The sequence below is a fragment of the Fundulus heteroclitus genome, chromosome 1 (assembly GCF_011125445.2).
Source record: "Fundulus heteroclitus isolate FHET01 chromosome 1, MU-UCD_Fhet_4.1, whole genome shotgun sequence".
NCBI lineage: Eukaryota > Metazoa > Chordata > Actinopteri > Cyprinodontiformes > Fundulidae > Fundulus > Fundulus heteroclitus.
In genome coordinates, this window is record NC_046361.1 from 38,408,867 (window position 1) to 38,430,085 (window position 21,219).

The window sequence follows — 21,219 nt, forward strand, 5'->3', positions numbered from 1 at the left end:
ATTTTAAATTAGCTCTATTCTAATAGGAAGACTGATCAAATATGTGGCCAGAATTATCCCAGAAGCTTGTTGATGGCACCAGAAGGTGTGCTTTCTCTGCCACCTGATAGGCAACAATTATTTAAATATTATAAGGAGAAAATCTTTAATTTGAGCTTGTTTGTATAATTCTGAATGTGTGGATCAAATAAGTCTACAATATAGATCAAATTTTTGCATCCTAATGTTGCTTTTAACATTCATTGAAGATGTCTGTTATATAAGTATTAGTCTTTATAAAAATGCTTTTTGTATGTCTTCATTTCATCTCACCATGTTTTACCTAAAACTGTCCCCCCCTTTCCCTGCAGTACTTTCTCTACCCTCACCCCTTTCCAAAGCAGTCCCTTTTTGGAAACTTTGAGTGAAGTGCTGTAATCATCTCTTGAAACATAAATGATTCGGCCTGATTTGATTGAGCTGCAGTGCATCATTGGAAACAATGTTGCTCATTAAAGGATGCATCAGGCATGGAAAAATGCAATTTCGTATTCAATCACTGGTTTTTACATACCATTGCACATTTCTGAGATAATAATCTAGATGTAAACATGAGTTAGCAATATTTGCTGTGATTTTTGTTATTGCTTTATTTTAAAACTGGAAAAACGACCAAACAGCTTAAGATGTTGTTATATTTGTGGCATTTACTAACAGTTCAGGTGTGCATGTTTATGCTATAATCTTTGTCATCGTTTTATTGAGCATGTCTTTGCTTTGCTCAGGTTTTGACTTGAAAAGGTCTCAGTTGGCCTTCATTGATCAGTATGTCGCCGCATCATTGTCTGGGCCAGATCGCCGTAGATTACCGTAGATTGATTCTGACCATGTCTCGCCATTTGAAGTGATAATTTGTGAAGCATAGTTCCCAGTGCTTGGACGGAAAGATCATGCCTTTTAATAGCATTCTCTGTTTTCCAGAAAAGTGCTTCACTTTTTAATTTAATCCATTTCTTCTGCTTATCTAAGATGGACTCTGTAAGGTAACTGGTTCAGAAGGGAAACCCAGAAATTCTTCATCAGTAACACTCTTCACTTCGTTATGAGGGACACTGAGGTGTTTCCAGGCCAGAGGAGATAAGAAGATCTCTCCAGAAAATGTGGAATCTGCACTGGCGTCTCTGACTTTGATCAGGTGTCCTGATCAGATACCAATTCCACTGCCTCTAGTTGAGGGAAGAGCTTGGATCAACAGGAGAAGCAACACCATCAATAAAAATGGGAGCATAGTTCAATAGTTCAATCAATGCTCTATTTCAGACGATCCTCTACATCTTCTCAAATAGAAACACATCAGGAATGCCCATCCCTGCTGGCCTGGACAGCCTGCAGTTCACCTACAGGGACAATCACTCCACAGAGGACACTGTCTCGTTAGCAGTTCACTCAGCTTTGACCCATTTGCAGCATCTCTACGTTAGGATGCTGTTTGTGGACTTCGGCTCAGCCTTTAACACCGTGGCCCAAGACATGCTAGTCCTGAAACTCCACAACCTGGGACTATGTGCACCACTTTGCTCCTAGATCAATGGCTTCCTCACCAAGATGCACCAGGTGGTGAGAATAGGGAAAATCACATCTACCCCACTGGTCCTCAGGCTGTGTCCTCAGCCCTGCCGTCTTCACCCTCTTAACACACAATTGCTCTGCTATTCAACCCACAAACATGGTGGTGAAGTCTGCGGACAGCAAGCCTCAGATAGGTCTCATTTCCAACAACGAGGAAAACCGCTAAAGAGAAGAGGTCCACAATCTGACACACTCATTTTCAGCTTCATGACCAAACAAATTAATCGTTTTTGGGCTTCTTCTCCAGGTGGGGGGTGTTCTCAGTCCAGGAGGGGTCAGAGGAAATATGAATGCCAAGGACCTTTATGCTGTCCACACGCTCCACCACCTCCCCACGTATCCATAGAGGAGAAAACTCAGAAGGACTGGGCTACCTACTTAGCTGCTTATAAACCTTTATGGAGCCACAATTGAAAGCATCCTGTGTCTCAGCGTGACAGTGTGGAATGGGAGCGGCACGGCACAGGAGAGGAAGGATTTAGCACGGGAGGTGAGGTCACCACAGGGGATTGTAAAAAGATTTTAATATTTCAGGACTGAGAAGAATAGATTTGGACCACACATAACCACCAGATGTTTGCGCTCATCAGCAGAGCCAGACTTGATTGTACTCTAAATCTATACAATATTTGGTGCACCAATATACTTTAATCTAATCGACTTCTGTTCAAAGTTAAAATAAATGATCAGCTGACAGCATATATTATTCTTTTAAGCAGCACATTAAACCGCTTGACTTTTTGTTTTAAGTTCATTTGCCAAGAAAATACAAATATAAAAGTAACATATTTGTATTTTTGAATGGCTCTGTTTTCCTCGCATTGTACATTAATTGTGTTTTTAAGACACACTCATAACCACGCTTCTGTTTTTTTGTTTTTCAGTCTGCCCTGAAACTGAGGTGCTCTCTGTGTTTGCAGCATGTAAACAGACGTAAGTGGTATTTATTGCATATATTCAATTCTGTTTGCCGTAATTGAATAGCTTAACTGGTTGGCACACAAGTTTTCTGTTAAATAATATATTGAATTTTTGTAATTATTCCTAAAAATGTTAACCTACTGAGTACTGTTTAATCTTAGAGACAGTCTTAAACACAAACCACACAGTTTGTGTCCCACAGCTGAATTCCTGTTGCAAGGCAGCATGTCCTCAGCACAGCTAGAACCCATCAGGAGTTTCATTACATGAAGACTGTTTACTTGGGCTGATAATGTTATGTATCCTCATACAGCAGGCGATATCGAAATGCCACGCATCCTGAGGCACATTACACCAGGTGCTATATGAATGAAACAACATCAAACTGAAGCATTAAAACTCTTTGTGGCCTCATACCGACTCTATTTCTGTTGCCACCAATTATTGGATATCAATACTGAATACGTTCCTACACCGAAAGGCCAGCCAAATTCAACAATTCTTCACCTGAAAGTGCAAATAGCTTTAATCATTTTATGGAATCTGTTTTTACACACACACACACACACACACACACACACACACACACACACACACACACACACTTGTAACTGGTGAGCTCTACAGTGCTATGAACCAACAGCAGCTTAATGTTCTAAGCTGCTGTTGCACTTGATTTCCCATGAAAATTTGATCTATGAATGTATTAAAGTAGAGCTTGAAACGCATGATTTGAAAGGCGAACATAAACGGTCAATATTCTGATGAGTTGCTTAGATGTAAATGGTTTTGTTGGCTAAAACACAAAAAAATTATGCTGGAAGGCAATTTTTTTATTAAAAATATTATTACCAACATTTCAAAATGTTAGTAATGTCATGTTTGCTGCTAACTTCTGTTTTACTCCACCTTAACTGTTCAGTGAACCAGCACCTAATCCGACTGTGCTATATATATGCTATTATATATTTGGTCATAAAACTACAGCCCCACCCCTCCCAAAACAAATAGACAAAAACAATTTTTTGTTTTTTTCAGCAATCTTTACAAACTCTAATTAAAAACTATATATATACCAACACATAGAAAAACATTAAAATGAAAAAAGAGCTAATAAGTTAGATTCCGACGGATTCAGTGACTTGTTGGCTTTCTTTAGCAATGCATCATTTGGAGCTGCTACGTGTGTCAAAACCAGGCCCATTAAAACACAAACTTAGTCATATTTTGCATTTTATCTATTTTTTGAATAGTGTTTGAGCTGTGGTCAGTGGATCTTAGAATGAAGTAAATGCTTTTCTAGAGGAGTCTCTACAAGCGCGTTATTGTTGCTAAAGAGCTCGCGGGCTTGAGTTTTAGTTCTAGCTTTAAATGTAATTACTTTTTAAAGTATGTTTTAGATTTATTTCTTTATAATATTTTGCCTCTTGTCTTCCTGTCTTCTCAGTTGTCTGTGTAATTTCTTATATGATTGTGTGACGGTTTCTACCACTACTCTTTGCAAACAGATTTCCCTTTGAGGACCTAAAAAGGTCTAAAGTCTAAAGCTTTGGCTTCTGAACTAGCTCCCAGGTTGTGGAATAAGTAATGAAATGTGAGGAAATACAACGTTTTTTGACAATCCTTTGATCAAATGATTGTCAATCAATGTAATTATTTGTCAACATGCCGCTGTGATCGATTAAGTCATTACAGAGGTTCAGACCTTTGAGATATGTTTCAAGTATTTCTTGGGGATGATATTGTTGACTTTCATGCAATTTATTATTATTTTTGTTTTTTATTTTTGCCAACCAGTCCACTGCATATTAATCATCTGCAATGAGTATCTACGCCAAGGTTGGTGCTGGTTACTTGGTCCCTTTCTCATTTGGTACATTTGCAGTTTTGACCTTTTCTTGCCTGACTTTATCAGGTGCCTAAAAGAACCATCTGCCACAGGACGTTTCCCACCAACAATACATTACTTCATTTCCACCTTTCAGATATATTGTATCATCTTTGGCAATGAATACTTCAGGGCAGCTTTCTATAATTTTGTCATAGCACACAGCATGCAAATATGGTTGTATAATTCAAATGCACAATCTATACCAGCCAGCGGTGGCTATTGAAAAGGGCAGCATGGGGCGCTGTAATAAGCTAACCTTTGACATTAGCAACAAGACTGTGTCACTGATAGGTGAATATTTCGGGAGGGAGGGTCTGAACCTCCCCAGCTTTTGAAAAAGTGTAGCTATCCCCCACCACAACCCACCCATTGTTGGTTGTTCAATGAATAGGGCTGAATAGTACCTGGCTTCTGTGTCTGTCAAGCACAGATAACTGCCGTCCTCCCGTAAGTTGCTTCTCAAAGCAAAAGACATGTTACTTCTTAACATGATAAAACTTATTAACATTTGGCATCAGACCGCATGTTCACCACATGAATAGATAATGAGGGATTTGACATTTTGACACAACTTTATTTACAACTATTTTGAAATATGCAAAGAAAAACATTTCCAATAAAACAAGTGCTACACCAGTTAAAAATTTAAAAGACTTAAATAAGAAGCTTGTTAAATTGTAACTCTCCTTGGTCTGACACTTTGCATTAAATAGCATTGTAGCCATAATAACAAAAAAATACAGCATTAAACTGGTAAAAAACAAAACAAGTCCTAACTTTTTTAAGAGCCAGTCAGATCAGGAGGCTGGAAATGGAGGCTGATAAAGCTGTAAAGCTGCGCAAACTTGAGCTGGAGGCCCAGACTCGAGCACCTTCTGCCTCTATCACACCTGGTTCCACCACCATGTCTGCTATGCCATTCAACATCAGTAAGTGTATTTCTTTAGTACCTGCTTTCAGAGAATCTGAAGTTGATTCATATTTTGCAGCATTTGAACACCTTGCTGGTGCTTTGAAATGGCATAGGGAAACCTGGCCACTTTTGTTACAATGAAAGTTTTGTGATAAAGCTCAAGAGGGGTTGGCAGCTGTGTTCTTGAGCAGCTTGCCACACTGCTGGTTGTGTTAGTTGTTTTTGTTTTACTGTAACACTCATTTAACCAGGTAATGACAGGTTGTGTCACTCGTTTGGTGTTTTGCCGTGACACTCTGTTTAAACCTATCCATTGCTGGTTGTGTTACTCGTTTTTTTGTTTTACTGTAACACTTGCTTAACCAGATAATTGCAGGTTGTGTCACTCGTTTGGTAATTTGCCGTGACACTCTGTTTGAACCTGACAATGCTGGTTGTGTTACTCGTTCCCTGTTTTCTGTGACACTTTGTTAACCTGTGTATTGAAGGCTGTGTCACTCGTCTGGTAATTTGCCGTGGCACTCTGTTCTAGCTTCTCAATTCCTGGTTGTGTTACTTGTTTCTTGTTTTCCATAACACTCGCTTTAACCTGACAATGGCAGGATGTGTCATTAATTTGCTGTCTTGCTGTGACACTGTTTGATCCTGACCTTTGCTGGTTGTGTTACTCGTTTTGTGTGTGTGATTTATGTATTTACAAAATTTTGATTTTGTAATTAAAGGGGGGGAGTGTTACGGCCCCTGGCCTATGGAGGCTGTGCAGGAGGCTTGTTTGTTATGCAAATCCACTGTGACGTAACATCTACCTGATTGGCTGTAAGAAGGCTGCAGAGAAGCTGCAACCTCATTGGACCAGCAGCGGACTACCATGCCAATCTGACTGCTGATGAGACCCACCTGCAGCAGTATAAAAGACTCCAGCACTCATTCCTTCTTTGGGGACAGCTAGTAGGAAGTGGCTTTTGTTAAGCTGTCCCCCACCTTTGGTGTTTGTGATTGTTTTGGGCTCATTTTGAATTAGTTGTGCTTCCTAGTTTGGTTAAACATGTAGTAATTTAATTTACCCTAAACACTGTTAAGATTATGTGACCTTTATTTTGTGTTAAACTGGGTTGTATTGTTTTGTGTTTGTTAAAAGCCATTCTTTTGTAATAAATCACCATTTTTATTATACTACTTTTCTCTGAACACTTTTATGTTACCTCCCCTGGACCCCTAGACCTTTGGGGTCGTAACTTTTTAAGAGCCAGTCAAAACAAAATTTAATTCAAAAGCAAGTTATTATTTCAAAAGGGAAAATAAATGCTAGTGTGACTCATAGTGGTTTCTTTGAAAAGTTGTTGTAAATGGTGACGGCTGCAGGCAGAAAGGATCTCCTGTAGAAGTTTGTCTTACAGCGGATCTGTAGAAGCCTTTGGCTGAAGACACTATAATGAAAAAGATGAACACAGAGATATTTATACTCCTCCACCACCTCCACTTCTTCACCCAGGATGGTAATAGTGTTGGACCTATTCCTGCTTCCCCTGAAATCTAGAATCATCTGCCCTGTATTATTTACATTGAGGGCGAGATGATTACTTCCACACCATTCCACAAAGCGGTCCACCAGCTCCCTCTACTCTGCTTCCTGTCACCGATGCACCCAAGGACTGCAGAGTCATCTGAGTATCTATGCAGATGACAGTCATCTGTGTTTACTGTAAGTCTGAGGTGTAAAGAGTGAAAATAAATAGTTAATGATATCCAGGTAATTATTGAGGCATCCACCTGAGTGTCCTGGGTTTTTCGAAACAGCAAATCCGACTCAAATGTGTTAAATGCACCGTATAAATCATAGAACATGATCATCATGGTGCTGCCTGCCTTGTCTAGATGACAGTGGGTTTGTTGAAGCAGGTGCATGATGAAGCAGGTGCATCATCAACTCCAACTCCACAGCTATAAGCAAACTGCAGGAGGTCCTGATAGCTGATTGGTTGCTTACTCAGGTGGGCCAACAGGAGTCTCTCCAGGACCTGTGTGATGTCAGGGCAACAGGTCTACAGTCACTAAAGGCTTATGGGTGAGTGTTCTCTGGCACCGGAACAATGCAGAAGGTTTTCCACAACACTGGAACCTTCTTCCTGGTCAGGCTAAGGTCCCAGACGGTTGTTTAGCCGCTTTTCAAATGATTCACATAATCAAGGCAACCAAAAAAAATGAAGTTGGGGGCAACTAATCCCACAACTTGGAGGCCATGGCTTTAAAAGATCAGTCTTCTCTAGAATCAAAACTGTTTATGGTCATTATGTGTCCATGATAAACTTTTGGTGAGACACAGGCTCAAGATTCACAGACTCACACATAACACACAGACACAAACAAGACATAATGTTCTAATAGTGGAACACACTGACATTCAATGGTGTTGGACCTCCTCTGGTCCACTATGACTTATTTAGCCTTGCTGGTGTTCAGGATGAGGTTATTCCTTGAGCACTACAGATTGTAGACCTGCTCTCTAATGGGTGTCATCAATGTGGGATATGATAGCCACCTCATCTAGTCTTCAAATAAGTGTGTGGGACCATTAGACCAACCTTTTTTAGGCACATTTTGAAGTATCATGTTAGGAAAGGTTGATAGAAACTGCTAAATTTGAAATAAATGATTCAGCAAAAATTCTGTGCGCGCTCACTTCAGGTGGTTTTTGGCTTTTCCAAAAAAGGAAATATGCAAAACAGGAGATAGAAACGCATTTGTTCTGATGTAGGGAACATTTACCTCACTGATTAGCTGTTTCCGTTGTCGGCATCTTGCCGGATATTTGCACTACCCGTATGGAATTGCATTTCTTTTTCTACATCTGCGGATAGCATTTAACATCGGCAGCACTGGTTGACATGACAGAACAATGACAATTTACCCAATAGCAACGCATTCCTGAAAACCTCTCTGATTTTTCTCAGATGTGTGGTCCATTCTAGTTTCCATCCTCTGCTTGTTGTTTCTTATTACAGCCATGTGTAACATCAACTTTGTTAATTAGCTCCAAACCAATGAATCGAAACACACGTAATTCACATTTTCTTTCTTTATTTTTGTTCTTTTTGTCACATTTTTTAAAGTTTGCTCAAAACTGGATGGAAAAATAGCTTCTGACAATCTGTCACCAGAGAATCTCTGCCTCTGTAAAGAATAAAAAAAATACCTAGAAGGTCAGAGAAAAGAGTCAGAACCAAACAGAGCTTTAAACGTTAGGAATTGATTTGTATTTCAGAGATATGTTTTTACTAAGATAACCAAACCCTGATAAGCCTTCTGTGGGGAAAATGTGTGCAATATAAAAGTTTATTTGGTTGTTTTAGATAAATTGTTTTAATTTTAGTTTGTTTGTTTGATTGGTCGTTGGTCTGAGATTTTTAGCGTTCGGTTTCATTTACTTAAAAATATTTCGTTTTGCTTTCTTTTGGAGATGAAGTCAGTGAAAATGCCAAATCTGTGTGCTGATGGACTAAAGACAGGGAGGTGTGCAGCGGTCGTGCATTATGAGGGGAAGCAGGACGGTGACATCAGGACAGGAAACTACAGCCAACAGCTCTGTCAGTCAGAGGATGCAACCTGCAGCGGGGCGGAAAAAGAAGAAGAAAAAATACTCTGACCTGCGCAAGACACCGTGAAGGCAGGCAGGCAGGCAGAGAGGTTCGGCCGGGCAGATGGAGCCTCTCATGATTGACACGGGGATCTCGAAATGACGTCAGCCGGAGGCGCTGCCTTCCAGGAGCGCGTCGGCAGAGAGGGAGAGCGCAGCGGCGGAGAGCGGAGCGCAGCGTTACGCGCTTCCTCCAGACCTGACAGGAGGACTTCACCGGGGGCTCACACAGGGGTAAACTCACTTTACTTCATACACAATAATATGGCTGATTAGGAATCTGTTATTCAAAGAGGATCTAGCGACTTCCTTCATCAAACTTGAGAAATCCGATCTTTTTTTTAACAGGAGTCCGAAAGGTTTTTATTTGCATGATATTTTATTTTATTTTTGTGCCATATCTGGATCTTTGGTTTATTTGAAGTTAATTGAGTGATAAATAGCATGTTTTAAGAGGGAATAGCTCACGGTTTAAAAATTGCGCACTCAGTCCTGATGCTGTTTTGTTCCATTTTATTTTCTTCCAAACCTGTACATTTAAAAGCTTGAAATTTCTGCGGTTTATGAGAAGCCCAGTGCTTGTTTACTCCTAATGTGTCTCTCGCCATTACTGGTAACTAATTCCTGTCCACATCTGCCTCCTGTTAGGTGTCTCGATGCGCCTCTCATGCGTAACGCACACGTCTCCGGAGCGTTCAACAAACACTGAATGGAAACACCATAAAACCTAACGGGAGTCAAGCTCAGCTTCTAGAAATCATCTTTTTAGTCCTTGGCATCGAGGGAGGACACGAGCAGAGGAGCCGGAGGACATGTGTACCTAATTAAGAACAGAAGGGCGTCAGGAATTAGATTTCTTTGATAAAATAAGAGCAAAAGCCAAGGGATTATAAAGAAGAAATTTTCCTAAATGACTGTTAACCAAACAAAAAGTGAAGCGGGGTTTTTGGAGAGCTTTTGCACGAAGAGCACTTAGCCCATTCATTTTAGACTCCTGGAGTGAAATCAATCCCTTTTATTTGTTTTTAATTCAAGAGGGAGGTAAGAGTACACGTTTATGGGTTCTGATATGGAAAGATGTGAAATTACTGCCAGTAAATTAGGCAGCTGAGTATTTCCCTGAGTAGTTGTGCTTTCTCTCTGTAGTGATGAAATAAGGGCAGAGCCTCCTTTATTCTGACCCCCTCTCCTGCTCTGAAACTAGATGTTTTTTTGTTATCATGATGAAAGACTGACGAGGGAAGATGTTAAAAACCAAGCTTAAAGTCACGTTCTATTTTTCTTTAATTAATATTTTAAAAATGCAGTCAGAGAAGTAGCCCTGATCTAAACTCCCATGTCCGTGGAAACATGGAGAAAATGGAAAACATGTCTCTTCCCGGTGGTGAGCTGCCAGTGTGCAACGAATCAATGGATCCCCACTCCCCCTTGTTGTGGAACAGCACCTGCTTCCTTCCCTACTTCCATGCTGACCTGTACATCATTTTACCCGTCATCTACTCTGTGATCTGTGCCGTGGGCCTAACGGGAAACATGGCTGTCATTTATGTCATCCTCAAAGCCCCTAAAATGAAAACAGTCACCAACATGTTCATCCTGAACTTGGCAATCGCAGATGATTTGTTCACGCTGGTGTTGCCGATCAGCATAGCTGATCACCTGCTCAACTACTGGCCCTTCGGCGAGGTCCTGTGCAAAGTTATCCTGAGCATAGACCACTACAACATCTTCTCCAGCATCTATTTCCTGACAGTTATGAGCATCGATCGCTATCTGGTGGTTTGGGCGACCGTCAGGTCAAAGCGCATGCCGTACCGCACCTACAGAGCAGCCAAAATCATCTCCTTTTGCGTCTGGCTCCTCGTCATCCTCATCGTCATGCCGTTCACCATTTTCGCCGGCGTCTTTGTGAGTCCAGACGACGGGAGGAAGAGCTGCGTGCTGATCTTACCGGCGCCTGAGAATTTGTGGTTCAAAATGAGTCGGATCTACACGCTCATCCTGGGCTTTGCCATCCCCGTCTCCACGATCTGCATCCTGTACACCATGATGCTCTACAAGCTGCGGAACATGAGGCTGAACAGCAACGCCAAAGCTCTCGACAAGGCCAAGAAGAAGGTCACCATCATGGTCTTCATCGTCCTGGCCGTGTGCTTGTTCTGCTGGACGCCTTTCCACCTGAGCACCATCGTGGCTCTGACGACAGACCTGAGCAACACGCCCCTGGTGATTGGCATCTCCTACTTCATAACCAGCCTGAGCTACGCCAACTCCTGCCTCAACCCTTTCCTCTACGCCTTCCTGGACGACAGCTTCAGGAAAGCTTTTAAAAAGATGATGGAATGCAGACCAGCCTGAATGTGAAAGACATCAAACCCGTCACAGAACCCAACCTTGTTTTTGTTTTTTTTAGACTAGAAGGCAAAGAATGAGTGTGAAATGGCAAAGATGGACCTTTGGTTTATATTTAAAGCTAATCTTTGTTTTAAGGTTTGCTGAATCTGTTTTGTCAAAGCTAGTCATGGTAAACCTGCACAATGTTTCCATTTGTTGAAAAGAAAAGTCTGCCATCTGCATGCATCCTTATTGGAATAACTCTAATATAACTGACTTAGAATTTAATGACACAGTAAATGAAGAGAAGCAGAGAGAGAAATGATTAGTTATTTTTCATAGAAAGCTTTCTGTGAACAGAAGCTTTTTGGATCGCCTGCTTCTGTTTTCCTCGAGGTAAAAGTGGAAGCAAATTAAGGAATAAGACTTTTGAGCAACAAACTTAAAATTATTCTCTGTCAGGACAAAAAACACTTTGCCTTGTTTAGCTATACATGCATGTGAAGGATAATAACATATTAGACGTTAACATGAAAGAGGCATGTGGTATTTGTGAAGGTAAGTTGTGATCCAGAAATTCAAACCGGGTCACCTTCACTGGACATTGTCTTTAGGACCAAAGAAGAGCCTGGCAGGGGTCAGACAGACACACATTGATGCTATGACCAGTCAGAGAAGGAAGGAAGCACGATTGAATTATTCATTTTACTACTTGTGCATATGAATAACTTGATCCCATATGCAAAAGCTCCATTTTGTTTTTCCCGAGCAGAGGCGTGTTAGTGGAGACGACAACACGCTAACTACTGAAGCCTCTCAGGGTTTGTCTTTTTATCCCGTTTGTTGGAAGACAAACAAGCTAAAAAGAGGAATTAGGAGGATGACTTAAAGCATTTTTAAAAGATCAGCGGATTTTTCTAACATGTGAGCGTGTGTGTTCTCTATCCCTCGTGTGATTTAGTTCTGTGACAGTTCAGAAACTGAGCGATGCACCTTATCGACCCTGGCAGCCGTACTGTAAGCCTAACACACAACAGGCATGGGACAGCAGGGCTATGTGAAAACTGCTCTGTTTCTTTGCAGTTTGGTGTTTTTCTGAGCTTTTGTCGCCCCCTGTTGTTGACAGGGTGGCACATGCAGCAAGAAGCAGCCTTTTAATACTCTGTAGTCTTTCTTTAATCACTTCATTAGTAATATCATTAATAATCCCCTCACTTATTATTCTAACACATCATTTGTTTGGAGCTCAAATTTTCTGTACAGTGTGTTGCTAGTATTACTGTTTTAGGAGCTAAATTAAACTTCATTTCACAGAGTGAGAGTTTGGGCATAGCCCCCTTCACTCAAATATTGTATCTGTTAAATCATGGAGTGGCTTTATTATTCCTTTTTTTAAGAGTCGTGCAACAGTTTAAGCTGATATTCTAGATTACATGGCTGTGACTGCATCAGTAGACTAATAAATACTGTAAATAGTTAAGCCTTTTTTTGTATTTATCTGTACAGAAGAATGTATAGTCATGCTATTATATAATTATAAAAGCCTAAGGAAATATTCTGCCTAATAACTGAAAGGTGTGTCACATAAATGAGAACCGATCTGAGTTTGCAGCCATGAATCATCATTTGAAGCATACTGTAAGAACGAACCATGGAACGTTATGTGGACTCTTTATGTTGGAGCTGGCTGTAGTTCCTTCTAACGTAACAAACTTTATTTTTTCTGACTTACAATCATGTATTTTTGGACTTTAAATCGTGTATTATTATTTTTTGGAATCATCAGAACTGCGCAGAAAGCTTAGATTTTTATAGTCCCATTGTACATTAAAAACCACATGCATAAGATGTGGATTGAGAGTGGTTATTGTCTCCTTTAAGGGTGGTGTCACAGTGACCGGATCAGAGGTCGCAGCGGCGGGTCAGTGAAGGGTCACCAAGGCAGTTGCCACAGCAGCGCTTGGTGAGCAGGACGTACTGCAGCCGGTAAATCCTCCCAGGAAATAAATCAGCGCTGAACGATCAGCAACAGGTTTACCAGGAAGGAAGCGCATCGTTCATTAAGGCGTACTTCTGTTAATCTTTCAGTTGTTAATGTTAGTAGCCGCCAATCTTATTAATATATTAATAGATAGGGATCAAATATTAAGGAGATGAAATTAGAAGCACCTACTAAACCAATTTAATGTTAGAAACATCACATTAATTATGTGAAAAGCATTAAAAAACATATTTCATTGCATTAGTATAAGCTTACATTAGATATTTATACAAGTATTAATTTAAGTGCATTCAGAAAAGGGGAATTAAAACCCCTCAATGTAAATATATTTTTTTATTCCATATATCACAGGTACCTCCATTATTAGCGCACTTTATTCTTTCTACACAAGAAGAGTCATGCTGACTTCACCTGATTTGTCAGGGAGCTCCAGAGAATCTCACAATATAATCTTCTTTAGTTCAGTTTTCCACTGCGCGTTCAAAGGTGGACAAAACCGCTTGGACCATGTCAGTCGGTTACAGTCAAAAAGCAAAAGCAGAAGTCATTACCTTCTTCATGGTAAGCACAATCCACCAGACTTCACTTGCTAGTGCAGCAAAGACCCTGTTTTCAGGCAGCACTAAAGGTCCACACGGGATTTTGGAGGGTTTTCATGCGAGCAGCGGAGGAAACAAACTCTGGTCTGATTAAAGTCAGCCAAATAGCTCTGGAGTGAACGCTCTGGCCCAAACTCTGGTCCTGGGTACATTCGGCTTACCCTCTTCCGTAAGCTTTAGATCTGGCAGAGATGAAAGTAGAAGAATGGGCCGTCTGGGTTTATTTTGGACATAAAAATCTGGTTCCTCATCCTGCTGACTGATGGCTGCCTGATGGCTGACGGTTATTAAAACATCCTGCTGGTCCAAAGCGCTCAAGGTGCTTTGGAGTCTTTGGAGAAGAAAGAGCCACACACAGCATCACAGAACTTCCACCAAACCTAATCGTGGGGATGTGAGGCATTCTCGGAGATTCAACCATCGTTTCACACCAGATCCACATAAACTGCTCCCCTGCCATACCCAGACCCATATGTTACACTGCTAAAGACAGTGATGTATTGCTGCAAGGAAGAAGTGCCACTGCTCTCCAGTCTGGCGTCAGCAAGCTTTACCCCACCGTGTCTGACACTTTGTTTCACAGGTGGCACCATGAACTGTCTTTCCGCTGTCATTGAGCTAATCTGAAGTCTGGGGATTTACATGCGTTACATCTGCAGCATTACAGGATGCTATGCGCTGTTATTTCTCTGCACCTTAGCATCCACTGGCACTGCATGGCCAACTGCTTCCAGGCAGAAACTGGGAATGCAATCATTCCCAGTTTCTTCCACACTGTTAAACAACACAATCGGTGGACGGCGGAATATTTAGTAGCGAGGAAATTGAGTGTCTGAATGTATTGATTGCACCGGTGGCATCCTCTCACAGTGAGACCCTGGAATGAGCTGAGCTGTGGTGATGGATTAATCTTTTCCCGGATGTTTGTGGAAGCATTCTGCGTCCCTTAGTGCTGGATTTCATATCAGCGTGGACACGGTCATGATGGAAAACCTGGAATTTGATCCAAATGTCTTTGGTGAAAGACATTTGGATTTGTCTTTCACCAATACAAACCAAATTATAGATTATAAAAAAGAACACCAGACCCACTGCAGCTTTCACCGCCTCACTCAGTAGGTGAAAATGGCCTCTTCAGAAAAACCCAGTTATGGTTCATGTGTGTGTAGTGTATTTAATAACTAAATAAATACACTAAGGAAGTATTAAAGTGCTCAATAATGTTTTAAGATATTTACCAAACACTAAAGACCAGTTCAAGCTGTGCTGCTTAAGCAATTATTTCAACTATTTACATTTAAAATACAGACGTTATTACAGGCAAAAATATGCTTTTTTTAAATTAGTACAATAGAATGTATTCATACAAGAACAGGAAGATTATTACAGGTTAGTTCTCATGTAGTTGCTTTTTGTTTTACCTTGGTTTGTCTTGACAAACTGTGTTGCTTTCTTCCTTTAGCTTTTTTCAGCATTTCCTAAATCTTATGTTTACATGTACAGAGTTTAAAATGTTGGTATATGAAATAGTAATGTGTGAAATTATGGTACGCGGTCAGACTGACGGAACGGATTCTTTAAACAAAAACTTCACAATTCATTTCTTATTCACCTGTTCACACCAAATGTAGCAGTTTTTATTCCGAGCATGCTGCATGTTTTCCCTGGTGTACACATAAATGAGCACATTTGGGCTACTGTGGGCTTTAGCGTTTTTTACCCCACGGCATCCTACGTGATAGGTGCTGGAAACTGAACCATGATGCTTCCTGCTGATGGACGATTGCTTCTGACAGCTAAGCTGTTGGCGCCCCAATAAATCCACTTTTAATCCACCTGACAGAGGAAACACACTACCGGTCAGGAAAGTAGCTCATTTTTCTTGACTCAAATGAATTTGACCTTCTCACACATGCACCTTGTGCAGCATTTTTTTTCCACCTCTGTCACTCACTCCATAAGACTCTTTTCCTTCTTTTTAAGCATTCTTTATATTTCATGTTCTTGGCAATAGCAACAAACACATCATGAGTTACTTTTCATTAAAACAACCGAGATAACCTCTGCTATTTTTTTATGCAGCAATAATCTCATTGTTAAAGTAACTTTCATCAGGATGAATGTTTAGGGAATTTTGTCTCGAAAGCTAAATTGCCAATAAATCAATTTTTTTATGTTTCTCTGTTATTGCAATCAAACAGTCCCACAGGTAAGATGGAGCAGCACTCAACAACATGGAGCCTCTGCTCTTGTAATTATGAGGATATGCCACTAGAGGGCAGTGTTGGTGTTGGTAAATCTACATCTAAGCCTGTGTAACCTTCAGTAGGTTAGTGACTAATACTGTATATATATATTATTGAAAGCAAACATGGAAGAACACATCATATTGAGGGAAGGAAGAATCCTCTGAGCAGGTATTTATACATGTGTGTGTTTCTGTGCATGCGTGGTACTGACACGTAATCTGATTAAAGATATTTCCCTAGTGGGCCGTTTGCATGTTTAGGTGCACCATGGGAAGGATCTCAGCTATGCGTGATGAGGAGACTTGATAACACGGCTCTTGGTTTTATGTGTGGTTCTTCAGCTTTATTGGCGAAAATAACACACAAAAAAACAAAAGCATAAGCTTGATCGTCTATTTTAAGATGAAGTTAGTCGACATGTTTGTCTGGAAAACAGCATCATGAACTTAAACCAACAATAAATACTCCCTGGCCACTTTATCACGTGCACCTCTTCAGTTGCTGGTAAACTCAAATAGTTAGTCGGCCAATCAAGTTCAAAACGAGATGTGTGGTTGACAGGGAATTTGAATATGTCATGTGGCTGGTAGAGTTGTCCATAAAACTGCTGATCTTATGGGATTTTCACACAACCATGTTGGGTCTGCAGTGAAAAGTTTGATAAAAGGCAATAAAACAACAAGCAGCATGAAATCATGGATCCATCTTGCTTAGTATCAACGGTTCAAGCTGCTGGTGGCGTAATTGTGTATAAGATGATTTCTTTGCACACTCTGGGCCTCTTGGTCCAAGCCGGGCATTATTGAAATGGCACAACCTACTTGAGCAGAGTGCTCCAGTGACCTCCACAGTTGTCAGCCCACAGAACACCTTTCAGGAGTCATGCAACAGGATACTTGAATCGTGGATTTTGCAAACCTGTTAATCTGCAGCTACCGAATGATGATATCATGTGAATATGGACCGAAATCTCAGAGAGAAGTTTCCTTTGTAAATCTATGCCGCAGAGAATTAAGCCAGTTCTAAAAGGAAAACAGCCTGCAGTCTGAGATGTCTAAATGTGTTGTGTTACAAGAGGTGAATAACAAAAAGATTACCCATAAAACCTTGAAGGGGGGGGGGGGGTAGAGATAAATACACGTCAATCTAGTCATCCATTTAGACAATTTCCTGTGAAACTGATTAGGTGAGATAGAGATTTGAAAGAGTTTCAAAATCTGTCCATCCATCCATCCAGGAACTATGTCAGCGCTGACCATCCACTGGGCTTAATCCTTCTGAGGGTCATTTGGGGGGCTGGTGCCCATCTTCGAGGGTTGAAACATATAAATCAATATTCATAAATCATAATAAGATATTAGTTCTCATTTCAAAGTTATGTTCTATGAACTCTTGAGGACATTATGTGGTGTAGAAGTAGAGCAGGCGCTGCAAACACAGCTGCTGTTAGTGCTAAACACAGCCATCCAATGTTTGATTCCTTAACCTTAGAGCGTTTCCTGGGTGTCCTTCCCTCTTCTCTCACTACCTGACTGATTACTGTAAATAAATCAAACATTGTATGGCAAGTATTAAAAAAAATAATAATTAATTGCTTGTGATTTATAGGTTAGCTCTGCAAAGTGAAAGCAAATAATAAAAAAATAATAATTTCATAAAGATGCAGAACTGCCTCTCCTCATTTTTAATGTAACACCTTAACAAGCAGATTTTGATGTTGTCAGTGGGAACAGGGAGACTGCTTCCAACAGGGACAATGCAGTGTCAATGTTTGGAAATGTTTTTTTTTTAACCAGAAAAGGTATTTTAGTAGAAACATCAGTATGCCATTAGGTGGCAGTGTTGCACTGTGTGCTTCCAAAAGAAGGAAACGTACTTTTTTAACCAGCAGTCATGTCATAATTCTAAATATATTCAGTTTTAAAATATATATTTAGAAAATAATTTATGAAAACGTGGCATTAATTATCTTCCATATGGTTATTCATCAATTTCTGCCTACTAGCAAACAAGGCTTTATTAGTTCTAATAAACTATATGATGATCAAATCTGATACTGGAGAAACACAGCTACATGTTTTACCCATTGCCTGTCCCAGAAGAGCTCAGCTCTGGTTCCTACAACAGCATACAGCCTTTTCTGTATTGCCTTTTAGAAACTTAAGGCTTTATTCCCCCTCCACTCCCGAGAAAAGAAAAACAAAAACCTGAAAGCATAGCTTACTGTGGTTCACATACAGAAAGCAACCCAGCGTTGTGTATTCCCTACCAGGAGGGTCTTAATGAACCAGGGCCTACCTTTTAAAATGAGAGACCAAATGGCACGAGGGACGGCAGCAGCCCCAGTGACATCTCATTTAACCCACGCAGCTGGGGGACGTGCCAAGGAAATCAATGCCACTCCCTGTACAGCAATATCTGTTAACTGCCCTACGTTCAGTCTCCATGGCAACCCACTGCTGCACCAAGCCGATGGGAGACGGTCGTATCTCCACTTCACTCATTACTGCTTCAAGTTTTCACTCAGGCACTACCCAGAGCATCAGGATGCAGGTCTCACAGCCGTTTGTCGTCTGGTTGGAAGGATGTTGGCTTCCAGCACCGCTGATGTGTGGAGTTTGGTTCAGAGGCGTTGCTTTGATGGTCAAACACTCAACAGGTTGTGGTGTCGTTGTTTCCAGTAGGTAAACGCTGAGTTACGGTCAGCCTCTGTCTCAGAGCATGCTATATTCCTAACCTGGTTGCTTGGCTACTTCCTGCTGCGTTCCCTACAACATTAAAAACCACGAACCCCTTAGTTGTCTTATGTGGAACCAAAAATATGAAGGTTTCCCAGCACAAGAGAGGGAAGAGCCAACATGAATGCTGTCCCTATAAAGATAACTAAATTATACCCTTACTGGCTGATTTAATGATCACGACTTTTCCTTGTAACAAGTGAAACACTTCCTATTCATCCAAAAGCCAAAAATAGGGAAATGGAACCATTATTTTATTAAATCTGAAAAAAAACACACATAAGTTCTGTTAACTTAAACTTTGTTTTGACAAAAGTGAATAAATATCTACTGTGATGGCGATTAATTTTTTTGTTTCATAATTGGAAACTCCAGATACACTCCTGAGCTGAAACAGTTGGGGCACATTACATATTTTAAAAAAAAGAGTCAGGTATGCTGTTTTGTGATTTGGTTGTTTGGTGTGGCTCTTATCTTTCTCCAGCAGGGTGCAACAGGTGGTGTTCTCCATCCACGCCAATCATTTAAGTTGGCTGGAGACAGATGGAAGGCGTGTGAGCATTGGCTCTGCCTGAGTGGTACCTGACCAGATCCTAGCCTAGCTTCTTGTTCTCCTTGGCTGATTCTCCTCATCTTTCCCTCAGGTACCTCCTTGCTCCTGCCTGACTTCACCGTGACTCCATCAGAAGATCATCTACCCCATGGATCTGTTCCCAGATCCAAGAGCCTTCCTAGCAAACCAGTCAACCAACGCTCCTCTGACCACGCTTGCGTCCTCGGCTACAATTACCAACAGGGCTGTGTACCCTCCAGTGTGCAAGATCCATCAGCTGCAACCACACCTTCATCCATGCAACCGCTACCCCTCTCAAATCAAGTTTTTTTAGACTTTGTTTGGTCCCCTGAAGGGCAATTCGTTTGCAGCAAGTAATAGTAGTAATAATAGCAGCCATCACATAATCACACGAACAATACAGACAATAGACAAGACAGAAGGATAAGAAGCAACTTATAAAAGTTAAAGGAGATCAATCTAAAACACATTTGCAAAAAATAAAAGACTGGAGCTCAGACTTGAAGTAAAGATAAACAATAAAGGCTGAATTGGGTGCATCTCCTACCTGAAGGGAGGGGCTTAAACTCTTTGTACAGGAGGTGTACAGCATGTTTCAGCAACAAGGCGGTTCAAAATGCTTTATATCATTAAAACAGTCACCGATTGTGAGACCAGTAACAAACATTATCCAATGAAAACATCAATAAACATCATATATGTTGATCAGTGTTTCTGTTATTATGGCCTAAAGCGACTTTGAACAGGTACGTTTTCAGTCTGATTTAAATTAACTCAGTGTTTCAGCTGATTTACAGTTTTCTGGAAGTTTGCTCCAGATTTGTAGAACATAGAAGCTGAATGCTGCTTCTCCATGTTTGGTTCTGGTTCTGGTCTCATCACTTCTGGCTCGGCGTATAACACCCAACGCCTGAGTCAGCCTCTGCTACTTCATCATGTCTTCCTGCTTGTTGTCAGTGCTCAGTTATATCTCCCACTTTCCCCACAGTCCACAGCCAGAGCCTTTCCAGTGGGCCAGTTCTCCAGATCCACCCAATCCAATTTATTTATAAAACACATTTAAAGACAACAGGTTGTTGACCAAAGATCCATCTCTCATCCTTTCCACCATTCAAACCTTCAATAAAACAACTTTCATTATAACTGTCACCTGTGTTTGCATGGAAAGAATAACCATGACACCAAAGGTTTTAACGATGCTATAACTTCTCTTGTTTTACATAAACACATGTATGCACACGTGTGATGAAACTCTGCAAAGATCATACAACATAAGGGATGATTTCCCCCTACCACAGATAAAAGCCAGTTTGAAAAAGAAATTAATATAAGCTTTTTGCCTCAGTTTGGCATCTATGCTATGAAATGTAAAGATCTCACAGTTTTATTGGATTTGCTTTCCGTCTTCAGGTGGCTCAGCATCATATCTTTGGGTTTTTGCGTTATTGCTTCATTAACCATATCTAGTTAGTTCTGTTACAGCTTTGTTTTATCATGTATTAAAGATTTGCATTTAACTGCAGTATTTGTTTTTGTACACTTTTAAGTTTAGTTGAATACAAAATGTATTTCTGCTTTTAGAGAGGTTTCCTTTAATATGAAATGTGATTGCACCCCTTACTAATGATGCAGAGGACCACTCGGACCTGTTTCCTCATGCACATAAAGTTCTGTGCATTGTAGATCCACAAGAACTTGTTTCCATTTGCAGTGTTATGTAGCAAACATGTCAGAAGTAGCACAAAAAGAACACAAC

General features: G+C 40.6%; 1 protein-coding gene across 1 annotated transcript; it reads left to right on the forward strand.

The window, feature by feature from the left end:
• The first annotated feature begins 8,928 nt into the window (after window positions 1-8,928).
• On the forward strand, window positions 8,929-13,153 carry npbwr2b (neuropeptides B/W receptor 2b). Its single transcript, XM_021307300.2, has 2 exons — window positions 8,929-9,201; window positions 9,616-13,153. The coding sequence occupies exon 2, from the start codon at window positions 10,318-10,320 to the stop codon at window positions 11,323-11,325; it is 1,008 nt and encodes a 335-aa protein (XP_021162975.1). The 5' UTR covers window positions 8,929-9,201; window positions 9,616-10,317; the 3' UTR covers window positions 11,326-13,153.
• Window positions 13,154-21,219: the final 8,066 nt, after the last annotated feature.

Coding starts and splice junctions, on each gene's coding strand:
- npbwr2b (XM_021307300.2), top strand. CDS start 10,318: ATGGAGAAAATGGAAAACATGTCTCTTCCCGGTGGTGAGCTGCCAGTG.